The sequence below is a fragment of the Coloeus monedula genome (assembly GCF_965178545.1).
Source record: "Coloeus monedula genome assembly, chromosome: 14".
Classification (NCBI taxonomy): Eukaryota; Metazoa; Chordata; class Aves; order Passeriformes; family Corvidae; genus Coloeus; species Coloeus monedula.
This window is the reverse complement of record NC_138794.1, coordinates 722,489-745,233: the sequence shown is the minus strand read 5'-3', so window position 1 is coordinate 745,233 and position 22,745 is coordinate 722,489. Positions and strand designations below refer to the sequence as shown.

Below are 22,745 nucleotides of genomic sequence, written 5' to 3'. Positions count from 1 at the left end.
ACTCTGCATTGCTTGCCCCTCCTTTGGTCTTTGCCCTGAGGCCAGCACTTGCCTTGGCACAGGCTGGGCACACAGCAGTAGTGCAAACATAAGTGAGGAGACAGAAGCCTGAGGCTGGAGTGGGCAGTAATCCCCCGACTTTGAAACCACACCTTGAACCCCATGACTTCTGGATGGAAAAAAATCCAAGCCAAACCAAAACACCATGGTCCTTAAGCAGTTTAGGTATTCCTGAATTTTTTACCCCATATTTAAAATTTATACAGCTACTCAAAAATACTAGCATACTACTCCTTTTGACAAGATTTCTTCAGAGCAACTCAATAGAAAAATATATCCTTAATTGCCTTAGGACTTTGTTGTCAACTCCATCTCCATAAGCATGAATGCAGTGGTACATCAGACCACGCTCATACAAAATGCTTCTCCAGCTTGGCCTACAAGAAGTACTTACTGCAGGAAGTGCATCTGTATTTCTGTATTCAGCTCTGAAATTGCCACTTTGTTGCAAAAAGATTTTTCTGAGCGAGTTCATCATGAGCACATATTATAAAGTTGGTTGTTTGAAAGACATCCAGAAGACAAGGGGAATATATTTGCTTTACTGGGAAATAAATGCACCTAATAAAAAAGTTCCTGCCTTACCTTACTGATCCTGTAATGATAATTAGCACAAAGCACGCACAAGCATGTGCTGAACACTGATCATCACTGCACAAACCATTCCAGAGGGCTGGCTGTATTGGCAGGCTGCTGATGTGCACTGCTTTGCAGAATTAAAGACAAGCAATCAAATATCATGTTGCACAAATGTAATTGCTACTACAGCAGTACTGGGTGTTATGGACAGCACCAGTTCCTTGAGCTATGAGACCTCCTTGAACACATCCATTTTTGAAATATCTAGCTGGAAGAGTTTTCAAGAGATTTGTTATCCTGGCCCAAGTGAGCAGCTGTTAATGCAAAGCAATGATGCTTCCTGTGAATGGACTTTTTGATGTCTGTGGAAGAGTCTGCTGCAACAACTGGATGTGGTTGTTTACATGGAAAGGGAGCAAAGGAGGGAGATGGGTCCACCCTTTGTAATTTTTTCTACTGTCTGCAAGGTTCCTGTGGGGCTACTAACAACTTACAATTAATTTACAACTTTATTTTTACCTTCTTGATGTTTGCAACTCTCATTCAGCCACAAAAGTTAAGAGAAGGATATATGTCAGCTGAAGACACATTCTGCTCTCAGCTGTGTTGTGCAGGTATAAACACCTCAGTATTATTCCACGCATCCAGCAGAAGAAATGCAAGGATGAAGCCATAACACTCAATGTTCAGTCACCAGAATTCAAATACAACCAAATATGAACAAAAGATACACTTTAGATAGGAAAATGCCTTCCACGAACAAGGAAAGTTGTTCCTGCAAAATACCAAATGTCTTTTGGTATTGGTATTGAAATCAAAACCATTGACTTTTCTGCCCAAAGATGCCATTCTTCTGCATGGTATTTACAGTCACAGAAAAATAACATTAACTATCTTTGTCTTCTCATGATTGCAGCCAATTTGAATTACATATTCCTTAGCTGAATAAAAACTGGGACACTTCTCCCAATGCCCTTCCACCACCCAGTGTGCCTGAAGGCCGTACACGGCACTGAGGGACACGGACTTACGGGTTATAAAAAAAGAGAAGGAAGCAGCTTTCATGTCTGCTTCATTCAAACCATATTGTGGCAACAGAAACCAGGTTTTATCACTCCTGCAGCCATGACATACCCCCACAAGGAGGAAAGAGATTCATTACCAGAGAATCTTTCCACACTGGAAGAATTTCCACTCGCCTAGTTAAGGCATTTTATGGCTAACGTGACAATTAGAAGGGATAAATCAGACCAGGATTTCCACATAAGGTACAGATCCTGAAGGTAAATTCTCAAATATCTTTGCCCTCATTAACACTCCACCTATTGGCAATACAGAAAGTGAGCTTACGGCTCTGAGCAGCCATTATTTGTCAAACCAGCCTAAGTCCATCAGAATATCAGGTGATAAATGGGTCTAATCAGCTGCACATATCCTACAAATATAATGATATAATTAAAAAAAAATAAAAGAAAAAAAGGAATAGCTGCTTTTCCCAATGAGCACAAATTGATATTCAGTGAAGTGTATAATTTCAGAAGAGGACTCCAAGGGCTTCTCCAGTTCCATACTGGTACTGCATTTCTACAGATGATGGTAATGGTAGTATTTAGAGAAAAGGAAAATTTACATCCTAGACATGACCAGATTTGTTATCAATTTCCCATCCTCCCCTGTGCACAGAACATTCTCTGTATTTTATTTATTTCTAAATATTCCATGTTTAATTCAAATAGTGAATTTCTCTTTTCAGTGAAAACAAATATTCTAATTATTTGAAATGCATTTCGTTTTTCTCAGTGTTAAAATGCTATTGGTAAGAAAAGTCAGAAGCAAGAAGAGAGAAAAACTTAAACTTGATGTATGTAAAACAATACTAAAATTGATATAATTGTTTAATGGCAATCAAAGTTGTAAAGATTCAGGATCACTACATAAACAAGTGAATGACACCTAAAAATAAAGAGCTGGTATTTTCTATATCAAAACTACCAAAAATTTAGTTGAATACATGTAAATCTATCAGTGATGGAAGTGTGAATTGAAGCCAGTAAATCAGCCAAAAGCAGCTGATCTTACGGAAGGTATTTCTTCTGTAAATGAATTGTTAAAGGTACCAGAATAAACACAAAAAGCCATTTCATGTCCACCACACCACATATGGTCCTTGGTTGTCCTTCTACATCTTCTATTTCTTTTGTCTCAGCAGGGTTTTTCTAACACACCTTACAGGAGCACACCTTAGATATCCAGGGATGTGGCTTCATGTCATCTGGAAAAGAAATGTATGATTTCTTAATGATTTACAGTTTGAGGCTCAATGATTTCACAATTTGAGGTAATAGCTGGGACTGTTACTAAAATATATGTTATTTTACAGTCTTTTTATAGAGTAACAAACTCTATAATTTGTAATGGAATAAAAGCTTTCAGCACCCTCATGTTGTGTTAAAAGATCCAGAAATCTACCTCCAGAAGACCGTTCACATTGCAACTGATATACCACAAGAAGCACTACGGAACCTAAGACAGCTCAAGAGAATGTATGGCACTCCTCAAAACTCTTTTCCTGCAGTCCTCTGCTTCTATTTTTTTGTTTGTTTTGTTTTAAAGGAAAACGCTCCAGTGGATCAGCAGAAAGGTAATTTCTATTTTAAATTAAAAGTATTTTTATGTTTCCTCTGGAAAAATAATCATGAAATTATATATATTTTCTCTTAGCAGAAATAATCCTACAAGGCCTGTAAACAGAAGTAATAAGTCACATTGTCAAGGCTTTTTAGAATTCCACAGAAAAGCTTTCAATCACCAACTTTTACCTTTGTGGTTTCTTTTAATTTGATGTATGGTAATATTTAAAACCTTAATTTTAAATATTACTTGCATTAGAAACACTGCTCAAACAGATACCACACCTTTTATCCCAGTCTCATGAGTATCTTGTAAATTTATCCTATCATCTATGATCTTTCTATCTGTATCATAGACACAGAGACACACACATTTTCTAGATGATTATTATGCAATCTTCTGAGTTTACAGTTTAACTTGCTATTAAAAAAACAAAACTGAAACAAAAAAAACCACAAATCAAACCAAAACACAGAGTCATGATTCTAGTAACCCAGAACACTGACAGGATATGACACTACACCTACTGCAGTGAAATTATGATGCATTCATCCATGCTTACACTGGAAATTCCAGAACTTCTTGCTGGAATAATTCCTGGGCACTGACATTTTATACACAGTCCCATGGCCATCAGTGCCTGTGACCTGTGGGCTGGCCCTACATTGCATCCTCTTCCTGCTGCATGCATCCTCACCAGAAACAGCCTCCAACATCCCATTCCCAAGTCAGTCCTCGTTTATTGCCTCCTGCTTCTCACGAGGATGCAAACAAAAAATTTTGATTTTCTAGGGTGCTTTGTACCTGGAAATCTACTGAATATTTACTTTTACATTCTGCCTGTGTTCTGATCAACAGCCATAGAGACACAATGCTGACTTAAAAAACACTCTTCAGTGGACAGAACTTTGAGCTGCTAAGTGAGTGTTTGATGCAGTAATTATAACTTGCCTGACAACAAGATAATCACACTTTTACTGCTGTATTTTTAAGCACAGTGTGGCTAATAAGAATCTGCTGTTGTTCATACATTTTCATTTCTATTCACTGCAGTTCTGCCTCTCACAGACTGTATTTCAGGGACAGAGACCTTTCCCATCTCTGTGCCAAGGTCCAAACAGGACAAGCAATTAAGCAAGACTGCAAAAACTGCTCGGATTTTCCCGATTATCTGTTACACACCCAGAATTACATTCTGTCCTGAAAAGTGAAAAATTGAAGAGAAAGAAAATTTAATATGTGCCATGGTTTTGGAATGAAGGGATGGGAGAGATCATGAGCTGCAGAAGGGACCAGGCAGGGATTCAGGCAGAGACTGATACTTAAGGCTATAAGCGTACAGGGTTTTTACCATTTACGTGGTTTCTATCTAAAAGATGGAAAACACTGTATTTTCCATCTACAGCTTCAAATTCAATCTTCCATTAGTGAGGCTCAGTTTCCCTCTATTGTCAAGTGAGGTAATAGTCTATTTCCTACTCTACTGCAATGTGTCTTTTGGGGAAAATAAGAGGGAAGAGGCATCTGCATCTACATTGTTTCTTGTGACTTCTGTTCAAATCTGTTCCTTTTTCCCACAGGAGCTGCACTTGCAGAACCCTCCTTAGTGGGACTGCCCCACATATGAAAGCTATGACACCTCAAGTTGTGCTTAGTCCTACTACAATCCTCTTAGATTTTGACTAACAAAATTCAGAGTATTTTCAATCCCCTTAGGAACCATCTCAAGCAATTCCCTTTGGGCACGATGATCTGCATCTGGGGGTGTAAAATTTCCACCGTTTGTACAGCTCAGACCTAGAAGTCTAACTAACACATCCATGGACACTCACTTTCAGCCTCTTTCTCAGTTTCTTTAAATGCAGAAAACTTGTCTGGCAAAATGGAAAACTGCTGGGAATATTTCTTGAAAGAAGCACTTTAAGCGACAGTGAATTCTTTATGGGGGATTGATATGATTAAAAGTCAAGTTCTACAGAAAACTGTTGCAATTCTTATCTGATTATTACGTTCAAGGCCAGAGCAGAGACAAGTTTGAAAAGCTAAGGCTTTGCACGTCAAATGGGAGTAGTCCTCAGCATGTGGGGGAAAATGGCAGTGATAAACCTACTATTAGGCATCTGGGAGAGAAGCCCAGCATCTCCTCTGTGTGGGGCCTAAAATAGACACGAGCCACTATCACAGATAATGGCAGCCTGTAGCCACATGAAGGGAGCAACTAAAATCCATTTCACTTAGACAAGAAACTGCAGTCTGATATTTACCTGTGTCCATCACATGTGAAAAGTGTTTACTGGGAATTATCCAAGAGAAAAGTGCAGGTTGAGGGGTTTCATTACCTACCTAAAAGTAGTTCAGATCACACATTGAACACAAGAAATCACAGGTAAATCTTGGATTGGTGTCTTGGGTAGTCAAATGGATTCCTGCTATTCATCTGAGGATATGCCTCCTACAATTGCTGGAGGCCCACACCCAGAGCAGTGAGAACATGTGCAGCCACAGAAAATGTGAAAGTAAAACTAACAGAGTAAGCTTTATGCGATTTTTAAAATAAAGATTACTTTGAAAATAAAGCTCATTCTAATGTCAAGGACAGAGACTGCACCTTTCACCAGTGAAAAACACAACACACAGATAAATGTGGTAATGGCTGCTCTGCAGCCTTCCTGAATCTGGTAGAAGTTGTAATAAAGAACCTTTTCTAGGAATGGTTGGAATTCCTTCCAGGTATATTGTCATATTTTCACCTTTTCCTCATCAGAAGAGATAATAAAATAAATATATTTCTTAACATCACTTTTGCACCTATGACAACTTCTTGTAAGCGAAGCACACGAGACTCATTACAGATTAATTAATAAAAACTTATAAATTAAGTTTGTAAGGTTGCCTGGACTTTGAATATGCATGAGAGAGATTCTAAAGTCACAGGTTTCACCAAACCAAATGCTGACTTCCCAAGCATTCTCAGGTTCCATGATTCAAAGGTAAAGCACCTGAGAAAATCATGGCCAACTGAATGTCATATTATTGTTTCAATGTTTGCTACTGAAAGTAAATGGTAAGCTTTAAGTAAATGTATTGTGTTACCAAATCTTTCCTTTCAAACAAGCACTTCTGTCAGAAGTGTCTTAATTTCTTATCACAGAATTTCATCCGCACAAGGAGCAATAAATAATTCATGTTCCTAGCTCTTTGTTGTGTGTCCCTGAACTGCACAGAGCTGGAAGGCTGACAGCTGTGTCAGGACAAGCACCAAAGATCTGACATGACAAGTGACTAACAAGTTTCTTTCAGTCTATAGTGAAAGAAGACAATGGCATAAAGTGCAAAAACGAAATCCTGAAACAAAATGAAACTGTTTCTTTCTCTTTACCTAAGTGTTTGCTATGAGCTTATTTCCGACCCATAACCTCTGGTCATTTTATAGTACTGCCCAACCCCCTTTACTCCTCACATTCGCCTGGCCATTTACGCCTGTCCACGGATCAATATGAGCAATTCTTGGAGAAATACGATGTCTCCATGACAACCAAGCCACAAATTCTCAGTGGAAAGCAGTGAGACCAGTAGTGAAATCTCCTGAGGTTTTCAGACCTATAAGACAAGATGTCTTAAAATGCAGGAATGGACAGAAACAAAAGCCAGAGTAATTCATTGTTTATTACTAGTTTAATGATGTCAGATGGACTGATTGGAATTCAGTTTTTAAGTTTGGATGCTTTATCAACATGTATTTTTGCCAGTCAATATTCACCTCCTGACGGGCTTTTATTCTTTCCATTACTTCATACAGATATGCAGAGAGCAGAAGTGGGTATATAAGTTCCCATCCAAACAGGTACACTTTGCCAGAGAGAATTCATTTAAGGTTAAAATTAGTGTTATCTTTAAGGTACATTCATTCTCCCCTCAACATGTTCTTTAGTGCCACCTTGCTTTAATCCTTCCTCACTTCAGAACTGATCAAATCTTGGACAATCCATATTTTGGCCCATAATTACTGTTGAAGGAACTACAGACAGTTTCTGAAGGAGATACTAAACACCACATAGTGTCAAACTTGGCTCCTTTCTGAGTAGATTATCTATTTCTTTCTAAATCTCATGCTGGTTTCTGCTGGACAACATTGAATCCAAGTCCGTGTGGCTTTAAAATGAATAGAGATTTACAATTCATTGGTTTCAATTATTGTAACATATACTGGTGTTCATTTCTCTGGAAAAGATGAAAAGGGAATGTAGTTCAAATCAGGTATATGACAGTAGTTGAACTCCCAAGGAATCTTGGAAGAGTGGAGTGTGCTGAAATATAATCCCCCAGACATGGGTCCTATCCGGGTTCTGAGATGACTTAGGGGACCTGACATGGATTTCAGACTGCACCCTTTGACTGAAAATTAAATCTCAGCAGTGTTCCTTGGGGAAGGATCAGGGGACTGTTGGCAGCTGCCCCCTGTCAGCACAGGCTGCAAGATTTGGAAATCTCTTAACTAAGCTGACAGGCCGCAGAGACGATGAATCAAAAATATGATACACGGATCAGCACACAAAGATGCAGGAGGGTACAGAGAAACCAGATAAAGCAGGGAAGGAAAATACCAAGTGAAGAAAGATGTTTAACTCTTTCACTAATGAGGGCTATGTGCAGGTTATGTGTGTAGTGTATATGGGTCAAGCTCACAGTTTGCTTAAAAGATCTTAGTATTTAGTCGCACAGAATGTTTTTAATCAGCTGTGACTTGATACGATTTATATTTAATTGTTTCCTTTTGGGATTCATTTAATAAATTTCATAGATGTTCCATAACGAGAAAGATAATGAAACTACATGAAGATAAATCTTTCGGTTACCAAAAAGGATGCACTTTATGGATGTTCCTGTATTTAGCTGAATCAATGTTAAGAGTCATTAAAATGAAATAAAGATTGTGAGGTGATTTAAGGGAAAGATTCAAGCTATTTAATGCCACCAATTTGCTTTCCTCCAGAGATACAGTGTTTGAGTGTCCACTGCTGCATTCAGCTGCAGTATATACAGTACTTCTAATTTTTCATAATCTCACGCTACCTTCAAAGGGTCAGACATTGTACATATATTAAGTAAGCAGTGTAGTCCAAAAGTAATCATAATGAACTAGTAGTGTCAGCTTTCTTTTTGGTCATAAAGCCTTTATCCTTTCTAAGACCTGAATTCCTGATGAAAGAGGAAAGGATAACAGCTCCACACCGTGACCCCTGGAGGTGACCATTAATTTGACATTGCAGCTGCTAAAAAGGAAACAGCATTACAATGTTCTTTTTTTTTGTGACCCAAAAGCTGTGTCAGATTTATCACTTGATACTTGGTGGTTGTCTTTAAACACCTCTCACCTGGACTCTCACACTCTTCCAAGACACATCTGTCAGGCGTATCCTCCACATCTTGGAAGTTTGCCGAGTTGGAGCTCTTGTCATGCTTCAGCACACTGACTAGAGCAATAAAGAATAAAAACACAGGGAGGGAGAAATGTAATGTATGCAAAAACCAACACTTCCTGATTTTCTGCAGAGCTTTCAGTGCTGAAGACATAATTTGTAGAAACAAATAATAGATTGAAAAAAACCCAAAAACTCAAACTACTTATATGTAACCACAGGACAGTTGAAAAATCTATAGACAAGAATTTATGCAGCATGAAGTTTGAGGCAACATCTTAAATGAGGCCCCTTTGAACTAGAAAACCAGCTTTTACTTACAGAATCCTCAAATAATAAAATAATTTAGAAGTCATAAAAAAATGCTTGTCTGTTTAACCAAAGAAGGCAGTAAAGAACATAAAAGATAAATTAGATGGTTTTGTAATTACTGGAGTCATTCTGGAGGGAGAGAAATAGTGTTTACTTTAAGATGAAAATATGTTGTATACAACAAGCTGGAATGTGTACAAAAATTAGCAGTAATTCCAAAGTGCAGTGAAACCCAGACTGAGTTGCAGTTTAAAGATTACCAAATTTGGCTACATGTTTTACTTAATTGCTAAAACCATTTTCATTTCAGAGCACACAAATATTTTCAGGGAAACATTACTTGTCTATATATGACTTTCTAATTCCCTTAGCTTTTGAACAGATCCCACATAACTTTTCCTGAGCAGAAGAGAGGTACTTCCCTTGTCAAAGTCCACTTCCCTCTCTTCTGCTTCGTATCTCCATATGGAGCCACAAACACAGCTTGAAGATAAAGTACAATTATCAAGGAACAGCACAGTTAAGCCTAGATCTCAATTTTTCTGTCCTGTTAAAACTCTTAGCTGATCCTATTTCCTAGAAAAAGAGCAGTGGCTAGAAAACGTTTCTTTTTTTTGCAGTATCTAAAAAACCAAGCAAAGTTCCAAACTTCCAGGGGGATGAGGATACCAGTGGCTATGCACAACCTCAGTGTTCTTCTGTCTTCTTTTCCAAAGAGGAAATTCCCTTATAAATTTTGATGGATTTTTTTTTTTAGACCAAATGAATATTTGCTGAAGGATTATGTAATTCAAGCACCTATTTAAATTCTCCAAGATTATGAATGAACCAACAAGGCCTCAGGGCAGTATGCAGACATGAGGAGCTCAAAAGACACATATTCCACTTCAGTGCTCTGTGCTTTCCAAGAGTTTGCAGCTATTGATCCCAGGTCACCAAAAGGTTCCATCATTCTTGACTCCTGCAACAGAGTCTGTCTGAAGCAATCAGGGTTTCAAGACTATTGTGGAATTAGAACTTTGAAAATGTAATATTAAAACATAATAAATAATAAGATCTATGATAGTGACACCATGCATTTCACCTGAAAAAAAAAAAACCAGTAAGTTTTGATTAAAACATTTGCTTTGGATAGAAACAAATCAGTACATAAAACCGTGTCCAGGTAAAGCAGGAAGTGTTGACATGATAACGTGCACGGGGTGAGTTGACATTGAAGGACAATTACAGTAACAAATAACAAATGTTCTTGTTCACACATAAAAAAGCTATGATATGTGAAGTAAGAAATGTCTTTGAAGATATCTGTTCTTTTCTCTGATTTTTTATTTAAATACTTAAATGATTTTCAAATAGACTAACTGAAGATTCCCCCTTCAAAACAGAAAAATTGGAATATACAAGCATTCGTATTATATTTAAAAACAAAATAATTTTGTGCCAAATTTTTAGAACATATTTTTCTCAGACAGCTCTTCCTACAGTGGAGTCAGCTCCACTGTGCTGAGTGATAGATTGAGTCTACAGCTGCATGAATTTAAAAGTCAGAAGTACTCTGAAGTAGAACAATAGGAAAATTTCCAAGAGAGTATCCTGTGAGGAAAGTGAGAAAACAAAAAGTACAGCTATGCCTTTGGAGAGAAAGCATAAAATCACAAGACCTGTCTGTTTTGGTCTCATAGCAGTGACCAGAAATTCAGAATCAGCCTTTCAAAACAAACTGTGTACTTTCAACCAGTAAAGAACTCTCATAGGGAGCCAAAGAGGGAAGACACTTGCACAGCACCAGCATCAGTCCCAGGTAGGAGCTGGCAGAGATTTCCCTTACTGGAACTCTGTGCTGGAGTTCCAACTGCCTTGCATGGGACCAGGACAAACCTGCTCAAGTGCTCTGCTCCTTCCCAGGCCACAGCAGCACAAGTCAGATAATTTCAACTGACCTGCTGGATTTTACAACACAGCACGGAGCAGTGCTCTTAGTGAAGGTACCAGATTCAACTGAGAAGTAACTCAGAGCATAACAACTAAAACACAACTAGAAGCAGGTCTATGCACAGATGAGGTACCCCAGGAGGAAGGTGTGAAGTGAACAAGAGAGAAACCAAGACAGGAGGGCAAGATGCTTGGACAAAGCAGGAGGATTTCCAGTTGATGTCTCTGAATAGACATTGCAGAGATTTGGGGAAATTTTGGAGAGGAGGGAGTCATTAAAAGCCAAGAAAGACAAAAAATGAGAAGAAATGACAGGCAGAGCTGATAAAGCTGAAAAACACCAAAAAGCATGAAACACTCACAGTAATAGCTGGTCATCAGGAACAGTTTAAAGTGAGTGGAAAGCAGGGGTGGAAAGGATTTTCATGGGGACAGAGAGACAGAACTCTGGAGGACTTGTGTCAAAACAGCTGTTGAAGAAGGCAGTTCAGCAGGTGTGAGTGAAGGGAGGGAAGTGCTTGTTTCAGAAAACCAGGAGACAGGCTGGGACAGGCTGGGATGGGTCACTGGTGCAAGTAAGGGAAGTCTCCCTCAGCCCTGTCACCTGCTCAGAAGCACACACACCTCCCTAGACAAAACCCAGGCAAATAAACTTCACAAGACCCTGGTTTATGAAGTTACATAACGAGTGTATGCAGTGAGCAAGAAAGGGACCAAGGCAGAGACCTTCAGATCTTTCTTTTCTAAAACATCACGTTATATGCTCAATTGGAAAAGAAAGGTTTCTTAAAAATATCATAGAAGAACAAAGGGAACTGAAAAGTTAAAAATAAGAAAAGTACAGTCTGGCCCAAATAAAGAGTGAAAGTAAAAATGGCATTATGTAATCAAGGAAAAATATAAAAACATCTCAGCACTAGCACCTACTTTACTGCATGTTCCCTTAGGGGAATAGGATTTTATGTACAAATATCAATAGGAGAAACAGTGTTCTGAATTGCTTATACTGAGGACGCTGACGGAATTTAAGTTATTTAAACATAAACAGTGTCATCTTTATTCAGGAGATACTCTGTCCTACTTTGGGTTTAAATGGACCTTAAAATTACTTTTGCTTCCCTTTGAAAGGTAATCTCCGTAGTCAAAGTGACATAAATACAGTATAAATGAGCCCCAAATCTGAGTCGTAGGAAACTTAAAAACCATTTCTTATTTTATAACTCCAGTAACATTTTCTTTCTACTTAGTGCAGTGTCATTTCCATTGTTACATGGACAGCAGCTATTACCTTTGTAAGCATGGAGATAAGGTAAAAGAACATATTTCATTGAAGCAAATGACCTTGAACTTAGCATATAAAGACAACATAAATCTTCATTGTACAGGATCAATCTTGAGAATTGTAGAATTTTTTTCTGATGCATCTTAATGAGCTCTTAGGACTTGTTTACTGAACTTGATACCCATTCTCTTACATTATTGAAACAGAAAAAGTCATTAAAATAGACATGGGATTTAGAACAGTAAAGGAATGCCATAAGATCATAGTATTTAATAAAACATTTATGTATCTAGTTTCAAAATATTTCAAACAATTCCACACAATAAAAACAAATAATTTCCATAAAGATAACACAGACTGGTGATCAATCTTTAAAGAACAGTCTTTGAACAAACTGTTGAAGCTGTTCTTTGTGAAAATAGCCTAATCACTAAATACAGCAACAACTCATCACTGTCATTTATTTCCACACATTTGGTCGAAACTCTGAAAAGCCTTGTTGCACTCTGGAAATATCCTACACTGAAGTCTAAATAACATGCTCTGCATACCAATTTTCAAAGGGCAGACACACTGGAGAAAGAAGTTTGCATAACACAGGTGAAAAAACCATTTAACATTTTCTAATAAGACACCTGTGTTATTGATAAGGTGGTGACCTAAAGACTGTCTGCAGAGAAAACAAGAACTTATTTGTCATTCAAAACAACTGGATAGGGTAACAAAAATTATTTTTCATTCGAAGATAATAGGCAAAAGAGGATACAGGTGATAAATATATTTAAGGTCCAGTATGGAATAGAAAGCAACCAGAATCTAAATAAAACTGCATGACAAAAAAAGCTGTAAAGGGAAACAAAATGCTATATTTATTTTTGTAAATGGATAAAACAATTGTGCTGCAGTGCCACTTCTGAGCTGCATGGCTTCTACAGGCACTTACTGCATTATAGCTAAGAAGCTTGATGGAGCAATAAATGCTTTGAGTACTATTTTTAAAGCACGTTTCATAGATATCATAAAAATACAGTGAAAAGCATAAGAAGAGACATATTTGCTGAGACTAAAAAATACCAGTGTAAGAGTCCAACAACCATAAAATAATTCGTCACCAGAAATTTCTCCTAAAGTCCAATTTGAAACTTAAGGAATTACAAACAATTTTCCCCCCTCTTGTGATAACTCACGGTAGATTTCTGTTTCACGAACTTCTCCAGTTTTTCCTTAAATGTGGAATTTTTGCATCTTTAACATCCTACACCCTAACTCACTCTGACATAGCAAACTCTGTAGTTTTATCACATAGGAAGGCATCTCATTTTGTTTGTCTGCCTAGTCCCTGTTGGCTTAGCGTGCAACTTCTTGTTTCAGAAAAGACACAGGTACGAGCCCTGCACACTCTCCCCATGACCCCTGTGGCTGAAATCCTTTGTTTTAGCTCTTTTCCAGACTGCAAGGTCCTATCTACTTAGCTTTTTCCACGTATTTCCAGCCAAACTACAAGGGTAAGATTATTTCACGAGTATTACAAGAAATGCAGAACATATTCATGAGCTGCCAAGAGAAGTATCAGCAGCACTGCCCCCAGTCCCAGAGACACAGGGAAGGAGGACACGGAGGTGCCCCTGCTCAGATGCAGCTCCCGCACAGCAAGGTCCCAGCAGGCAGGAGTCTGGCTGGATGGGGACACGCCCTTGATGCACCAGTGCTGAGCACAGCTCAAGGATAACTGCACAGGTTTTCTGGGTGAGACTCCCTTGCATGGTGCTTGCCTTCGTTGCCACATCAGGAATGCTGTTGACTCATGCTCAGCTTGTGATCCAGATTCTTTCCTGAGAAGCTGTTACTTTGCTTTTTCTTCCCCACCCTGTCTCTTTGCAGGAGATTAATCCTACCTCAGTCTAGATCCCTGTTCTCATCCTTATTGAAATGAACCCCATTTTTTTCCTGGACCATTTCTCAGGCCCTATAAACTGCTAATTCACCTCACTGACAGAAGACATCAGTTGCTGGTCATTTCAGAATTTTTGGCGTCATTTGAAAAGATCTGCAGGGGAGTATGTAGTTGTCATTTAATTGAGAATAGCCGGTTGTTATCTTCAGATGATTAAATATCACACTGGTCCAGTTTTCATTACATTTTAATTTTCAAAAAGAAAGATGAAGATGTTAACCTAGAGAAACACATTATTATTCTGAAGTGAATGCTGCAGCATATGGAAGTTGAAATAAGCCAGTATGGAACTAGTCAAACTGGAAGGTCCTGTAACTTGAATCCATTACAATGAATGCAGAAGTAGGACCTATACGACATGGCAGAGCTCAGTTTGCAGAACAACCAACCCACGTGCCTGGGAAGCCTGAGCTGGCTCTTGCACTTTGAAGGCACATGCAAACAGAGCTCATGCCACTTGCCAGGTGAATTGCAACTAAAGAACATTTTTTCCTTCTGTATGTGAGAAAGGTCTTAATATATCATAAAAACCTCTGAAAGTCCATTTTCCTCTCTCCTTATATCTATGAGGGCACCATTCCTCCAGACAGAAAACCTGAAATTTTCAGTGATTCTTTTCCCAACATACCTTGAAGTTTTATTCACCCAGAGGGACTTCTCTCAACTAAAATATAATGGCATGTAACAAATTATGCCCTCAAAGGACATCCCATTTTTGTTTCATTAGTGCAATGAAACATTCACTCAATTTTAAAGCAGTTGTCTTGATCTTAGTTGTGATTTATACCAGATTCTATCCATGTATTCTGTGTAGTATATATTATATAACACCTAACTAGTTAAATTTGTCTCTGTGGGTTCTGCTGCAAGAAATAAAATACCTTCCCATAAAATGCCACACAGCATCTACCGCACAGCTCTGAAGCACAAGCTTCTGTAAAACTCAGGCGGATTTAAAAAAGGAAGCTGCCTTTTATTAATTCTCCTATTTTTATATACTGTTTCCTCTTCTCAATGCCCTCTCTGGCTAGAAAGCCTAAATTTCTCTTTTCCAATTTCCCTAAGTGTGTCTTTTGATCAAACATGATGTTAGACTGGATTATTTGATCAACATTATTTATCCCTCTCTCATTTTTTTTTCCAACCAATAACTGGGAGACAACAAGGAAGAAAAAACAGTTACAGGATTAGTAAAGAAAGCCGAAATCTGTTAGTTACTAGACAATCAGTCTCTTCCTCAATCGAAGCACGTAACATTTCCTCGCCTATCTAAATTTCTAAAAACATCACAGAATATGCTGAGATGGAAGGGCCCCACAAGGATCACCAAGTCCAACTCCTGGCCCTGCACAGCACCATCCCCAAGAATCCTACCCTGTGCCTGAAAGTATTATCCAAACTCTTGTTGAGCTCTGTCAGGTTTGGTGCTGTTACCACTTCTCTGGGGAGCCTGCTCCAGTGTCTGACCACCAAGCAGCAAGGATGATGAACCTTTCTCTAAAGAAATACAACAGAACTTCCCCTGGTTTCTGTACATTAGACCAATGGTGCGGGAGAGCACACAGTGCAGATGTGAATTCTATCAGTGTATCAGTAGCACCTACAAAACCAACAAAGAGATACTTCCTCTTTTTAAAATTGCATAGTTGACAGTATTGACATTATTATTTTCATGACAGTAGATTGATTTGGTATTCAAGTATAAAATCATTAATCAGGAAGCTTGCAGAGGATTCTGGTTAAGTGCCTTTCTACAGAGAAATTCTTGCTGTAGATTGCCTCAATTTGCTTTTAAAACCAAACCAAAACAAAAGTGTGCAGCACAGTTATGACACTGACACATCCCTGTGCATAATATGAGTGTTACAGCTTGTATAGTCTTCGCATCTCTCAATCAAAGCTGTCCAAATAGCTTAATCCATAGAAAAAAAAATACACAGAGAGTCTTTATTAACCTCTTCTGGCCAGATTATTGTTATTCTTTTGCATTACGGCCTTGGAGATGTATTACTGATAGCGAGGTAAAGCCAACTGCAGCACAGCATGACTCTGCTGAATGGCTGCTGTAGGAAAGTGGAAGTACTTATTTCCAAGACATTTCTGTGATGCTCCCTACTGTTACAATGTTATCTGACTTTAAAAGATTTTCAGTTCAATTGTAAGCAATAAGTAAACTCAAGGAGTACAGAACTGTATACTGAAGAGTTTCACTAGCTGGTCAAACAGGCATTATTCCAAGAAACTAATGTTGTATAGGACTGCTTCCTGGTGGCTGAGATCTCTGATTGGCAAAAGACAGTGGACTTTTCAGTCAGCAAGCTAGTTACCCATGGATGTGGCTCAAGGCTGACGCACAGATTGACTGGTTCACACTAATTTACTTCACACAGATTCCATTTATCTCCTAGAAGATCCCCTGGCAGCAGCTTATAATGGCATATCCTAGGATGCCTGCCTGCATGAGTTTTTAAAGCGGCAGAGCTTGATGAATCTAAGTCCAGAAAACAGTTCACAGATTGAGGACTAGGTGCAATCAAAAAACATCAAGTAGCACAGCTGGGACTTGCTAGCTTGCTTGACTGGTTTGAGCAGCTGAGCATTAACTACGCTTGCTTTCCTGCTGGCAGCCCTGTGTCACCAGGACAAATCGGAGCACTACCCAACAGAGGAGGAGAAAGAGGAAAAGAAAGAGAAAGAGAAAAAGAAAAAGAAGAAAAAAAGAAAAATAAGGAAAGAAAAAGAAAAAGCACAGATTATTGTATGTGCACTACTTACAGATACAGGAATTACTCATTAGAACATTTAATCTCCATTCAACCCTAGGATTATTAAAGTAAATAATGCGCTGTCACAAAATAATGCAAGTTTTGAGGTTGGAAATTTGGAAAATTTTCTTTTGGTCATGGGGACAGCTCCTAGGAAAAAGATCTGAATGAAACGAAAGTTGTTCTCATTTCTTTCTTATTGAAAATAAAACATATTTGATCTATTAATTCATGTACAATGAAAAACAGTTACCAATATAGTTGATTATTCATTACAGCAATGTGAGCTACATATCAATGCATTGCCTTGCTCCCATAGAGAACAACAGACTTCAATACATGCAAGTTTTTAAGTAGTATTTTTAAAAGGACTGAAAATACAGGCTTACACTAAAGCTCTCCAAATTCAGATAGATAGAGACTATTCTTTAAAGTACTTTTTAGAAAGGAAGCAAAAATTACTATTATCAGAGAATAACATGACAGCAAATGTATTATGAGAGATCCAAAGCACATTTATTACTTAGAAGGTTAAAGACTCAGCTGTAGTACTAGTTGATGAAAAAGTAGGATTAAGGCTTTAGTATGAGTCTTGACATGATCATGTTGTCTGCCTGCTGTCTTAAGCTTTGAAAAACAGCTGGGATCATCTTCTTATAAGCTCCAACTCAAAGATGTTTAAGCAGTTCCAAATCCAATTAAACAGAGGTAAATATAAGGAAGGGCCCTACTGAGCCAAATCATCTTATTTTTTTAATGAAAACCAGCATAATTGCAGGTTACACAACTCCTTAATCTCACTTTAAACCTAACAGGCTGCTGCCTTACAGTGCACATGGCAAGTCCAGTTAACCCAAGCATTCTGTACTGGTGTGCTTAATTTTTGATCATTATCCTTTATTATGTTACTTGTAATCCTAAAAGCCTATGATTGTGTCCAGATATTTGGCAAGGATTGTACCTGGATATACAAGGATTCCTCTTCTAAGAGTAATGGATTAATTGGATAGTACTCTATGACTAGTAGATGCTTTGCAGTGAAACTGCTGTGCAGTTTTTAATTTGTGAACTCCACTTCCTTCTCCTCCTGTGCCCATCCTTTAAATAAATTGCCTTTTTGAACATTAGCAGTGTTGATGGAGTAACCTATCTATTCTCACCCCTAACATGACAATGGATTAGAAATAACATTGCCCTTTAGAGTGGGCTGCTTACTAAAATCCTCTTCATAAAAACTAATGGAAGATACGGAAATCGTACTTTTCACAGGGAATTGCATATTCAATTTAAAAGTGGATATCTTATGAACATGACCTAACCAGACTATGATTACTTAAAGGCTTAGAGCATTAGGGCCTTCATTTTCCATAGAGTCAAAAGTCATATTGTACCACGGTATGTATTTTTTATATTGATACATTTAGTACCCTAAAAGCAAAAAACACACATAGGTAATCCTTCTACTTTGTTCTATAAATATGCACAAGGACATTCTCCAAGGATGTAAAGGCAAAATCTCATCAGGGACTACTTCAAATACAAGCTCCTCATGTCTGTAAGAGCAAGAAGGAAATTTAAATGATCAGGAGTGGACTGTTCACAGTGATTGTGTTACATTATGCATGATTCTTGGCTGCACAGGATTTAATTAATGATTTCCAGTTACTTGGCTAAGATTTGTAGTGAATTGGTGCTTAGGGCATCAAACTAACATCTCACACTACAATTTTGTATTTCTTCCCAAGCACCAGTTACTAGGGGTTGCTGTCCCCTTTGTTTTTTTGTAGCTGGAAATCAGTTTTGTATATAAGGACAATAATTCTGGGCTGTGTTACAGAAGCATGAGTTTAGATTTAAGACAGATTTAAATCAAAGCAGTTATTCTCCTGATCCAATTTAGAACAAAATTTGGGCTTTGCTATTTTCTGAATTAATAAGCAATACCTCTTGCTATGTATAAGTATCAGAAAGGTGCTTGTCAAACTGCTGGATGGTACATAATTATATTGGTAATTAATGTGGATCATCTGCTCCAGTTACCACAAAACAGACACAGGTTTGGGAAACAGACTCTCTCCACTTTAAGCACCACAGAAAACAAATGTGTCACTCCCTCATATGAGTACATAAGCAAGAATCTGTGAAGTACTTAATGGGTAAAAGATGACCCCTGCCAAATACTGCACCTTCACTCCACCTACACTCAGCCCCATCCTTCAGGCCATCAGCAAGACCTATCTGTAAAGGAACAAGAGCCTGGAGCCTCCCTTTGAGATGGGCAATAAAGAGGCAAGACAGACACCACAGGCACTTCCAAGACTGACTGACAACTGTCTTTGTGCTCCAGAGGCTGTGTGAAAGTACGTGGGTCCAAAAAGTGCAGCTGATCTGCCTTGCCAGGTGAGACATTGTACAGGACCATGCTCTTACTGGAGTTGGGGACCACGGTGGGACAAAGAGCCAAGGAGTAACACGTGTGAGCTCTTCCATGATCTCTTTGATGCATTCAAGTGCTGTGTATGTGTGAGGCAGAAATTATCTAGATGGAGAAGTGGCAGGATATTTCGAAATGTCAAATTCACTGCACTTTGTTTAAATAAGGTTGGTGAAATGCAACAGGAGGATGCTGCTCAATGCTGCCAAACTTAAAAGTCTGTCACCAGTTTTGGTATTCCTCACTTTCAGCAAAGGACTGAAGCTCCCAGAGGTATGAGGTTAAAAAAGCAAAAAAGAGAAGAAGAAAAAAGTTTTCTTTACGTTATTTTTTAACTTGTTTTGGTTTTTTGGGTTTTTTTTCAAGTGTTAGCCTTTTGGGGTGTTGAGCCTTTAATCCTCAGGAAGAGTAATTTGCTTATAGCAATAATTGCATACTATCACTTTGCCATATGGACTGGAACTTTTGGGAAAGAAACACACAAGATACCGTAAGATTTACCATAAAATTGTGAGGGCTAGTGAAACATTACATTCACTGGCTGTATTTGTATTACCACAGTAGCCAAATCACTGATTAGAATTTGATTTTTCATTAATGTCTGATCATTAGCTTCTTGTTAGTTCTGAAAACAAACATTTCTGTTGCTTTTTGTAATATACGTTGTCAAAAGTATCTGGAATATCTTTATTTAGGTATTCTGAAACTTAAGTGCACTAGGGTATTGTTTATTTGTGTACATCTATATTCCAATTCACACCTAGAAAAGGTATGTATACACTGACCATTTGGAAATTATCCAGTCCTCAACAAGAAATTCCATATGGAAGTGTCCTACCTGTCTGCTGCAGATACTTCAAATTGTATTGCTGGTATTCGTCTCTTTTACTGCTTGATTTGTTTCTGTTCCTATTTCCTTTCATCTACCAACTTGTCTGCACATTCAGAGGTGAATCTAGGGACAGTCATATATATTCTTGTTCATATGAAAGGATAAAAACAAATTCAGTGTTTCAGGATACAAAACTGCCAGTTCAGGAGATCACTGAAGGTTGCACTCCAGCTTGTAAGATGAGTGAAGTGGAAATGCCAAAAGGGCTCCTGCACAAAAAAGGTACAAATGTGCAGCAGGACCTTGACTGCAGTTTCAAAAGCACTATGCAATGGCTGTAGCATAATTAACAGAAAACACAGCAGTCTTGTAAAATAAATCACAGAATGCTCACTCCCTTTTTCACCTCTGTGTTGACTAGGTGCACTTTTATAAAAACCAATAGAGCTGTTCTTGATTTACCACGATCTGAGTTTGGCCAAGGTGACCGAGCTGAAGCAAGCAGTGTAGAAATTCTAACAGGTACGTGAGAAGGATTAGAACAGATACTGTGAAAGTAAGATGAATTTCCATAACTACATTCAAAAGAACAGAAGACAAGTTCACTTATAACTGGCACACAGGAATCTGCTTAATCCTTTCCAAAATAACCCAAGTAAATTCTGAGCTTCAAAATAGAGCTTCAGACTATTTATTCCAGTGATTTGAGACTGCACAGCTGTAGCACCACAGCATAGCTGCTTTCAGTTGTTAATTAAACACACAGAGCCCACTGAAGCTTACAGGCACCCCAGTCTTTGCACATGCTTTATCACAAATGACAAATGCAGGTGGACCTCTAGCCACAAACTGCTCCCATAACCCAATGCTTCTTCCAGAGGAGAACAGCCTACCTCTGGCGAGAGAGCTCCACATTTTTACATTGCTACAGAATTGCAAGAATTCTTGTGGCAGTATGTGAAAAATTACCTACAGTGCATGTGGCCTGCTGGACTTCAAGAGGGTGCAAACAGATCTACGGCTGTGTAAGGCATTAGTACCTAGGGGTATTAACTTAGAGACACTACTTGTCCTGGAAAATATGAAAGGCTAAAGAACAGATTTAAATAGTTCTTACAATGGGAAATATTAAATTCAGTATTAAAAACTTGGGATCACAGCAGTATTTACCATACTGTATCGCTGTAAAACACATTACCTCTATCTACCTGACACTTTTATAGTTGCATATACAGCTGCCACTTCAGGTTCCATTCCCAGAAAATTACTGATTCAGAGCTAAAGGAAAGTGAAAATGTGGTTTAGGAGAACAATTGACTTGATTTGTTCTAGCTCATGAAGACAGATACAGAGTGCAAACGAACAGGCAAGGCTCACTTTCCTTCTTGTCTTATTTTTTATTCTAACAATGTCACCTGCTAAAGAACAGATTTTTTTATGGTTTCTTTGAGACTGCACCCTCTTTTGGATACATACTTCAGGGAGCTTCACTTATCACTCAGTGTGAAGACAGTAGAGGGGCTCTCCTTTCTCTTTGTTCACTTGCAAAGACAAGTCAATCTCTCACCAGTTAAATGTTTGTTAAAAAGGGAAGATGAAATTTATTTTCTCATTAATCTGTTAAGTACTCTTTTCTATGTATTTTTCTACTCATTATATGTCTGCAAGTATTATTGTTGAGTTGCTTCTCACTTTAACTAGCAGTATTGCTTTCTTTCATCCAGCAATTGGATGGCATTCTCCACATTTCTTGAGCCTAAATTTAAGAACCTTTGAAGCATTTTTATGATACTATGAAATGCAAACTTGGTCCCTTCTGTGCACACATCTGCAAATCTTTCATGAACATGTAACATTCATAACATGCATAAGGAGGAATGATAAATGCCTTTTTTCACTTTCTAAAGTACACTGGGATATGTGCTAGAGCATTTCACAAATATTAAGACAGTAAGTGTTTCTCAAACAAACAACAATGTATATTTATTGCACCATAATTTTTTTGTTTGTCTGTATGACAAAAAAGGCTAGAACAGGACCTGGGGTTAACTTGCATATGGCAGCACATGGCCATGTCTCTCGAAGATTCAGAGGGAACACTGAGAAATCTCCACACAGCTCATCTATACTAAAAATAGGTTACTTGTAGGTAGAAGCCAACAAGTATGCTGTATAAAATTACAGAATACCTGCAAGATACAGACATTACTTACGAACAAGAGAAAGTCTGCACTTCAAACACTGCACAGGGCTAAATACTATCCTGCATTTCATTAATAACAAATGGCTTTGTTTAACTTTCAGTTAAAAACAACCCAACCACAAAAACCCTTAATGTGCCATCAAGACTGTAATGAGTACAAGACTGTTCCTAAAGCTAAGGAATTTATTAGAAGGACTACTGCACCATGGTACAACTCTCCCCACAATAAGCAGACTTTCAGCTTACATCATTAGAAGAAAACGCTTCATACCAACCAAATGTTATGCACACCTTACCAGTACACTTTTTTTTTTCTCTTCTAGTAGAAAGACCAAAAAAGA

General features: G+C 38.1%; 1 protein-coding gene across 1 annotated transcript in view; it reads right to left on the bottom strand.

The window, feature by feature from the left end:
• Nucleotides 1–2,855: 2,855 nt before the first annotated feature.
• Nucleotides 2,856–22,745, bottom strand: part of WDR72 (WD repeat domain 72) — a gene marked incomplete at both ends in the record, with an annotated part of 93,622 nt that continues 73,732 nt past the window's right edge. Inside the window, 2 exons of the mRNA XM_082291033.1 lie at nucleotides 2,856–2,911; nucleotides 8,646–8,744. Coding sequence (XP_082147159.1) covers nucleotides 2,856–2,911; nucleotides 8,646–8,744 — 155 coding nt within the window. The remainder of the gene's footprint in view (nucleotides 2,912–8,645; nucleotides 8,745–22,745) is intronic.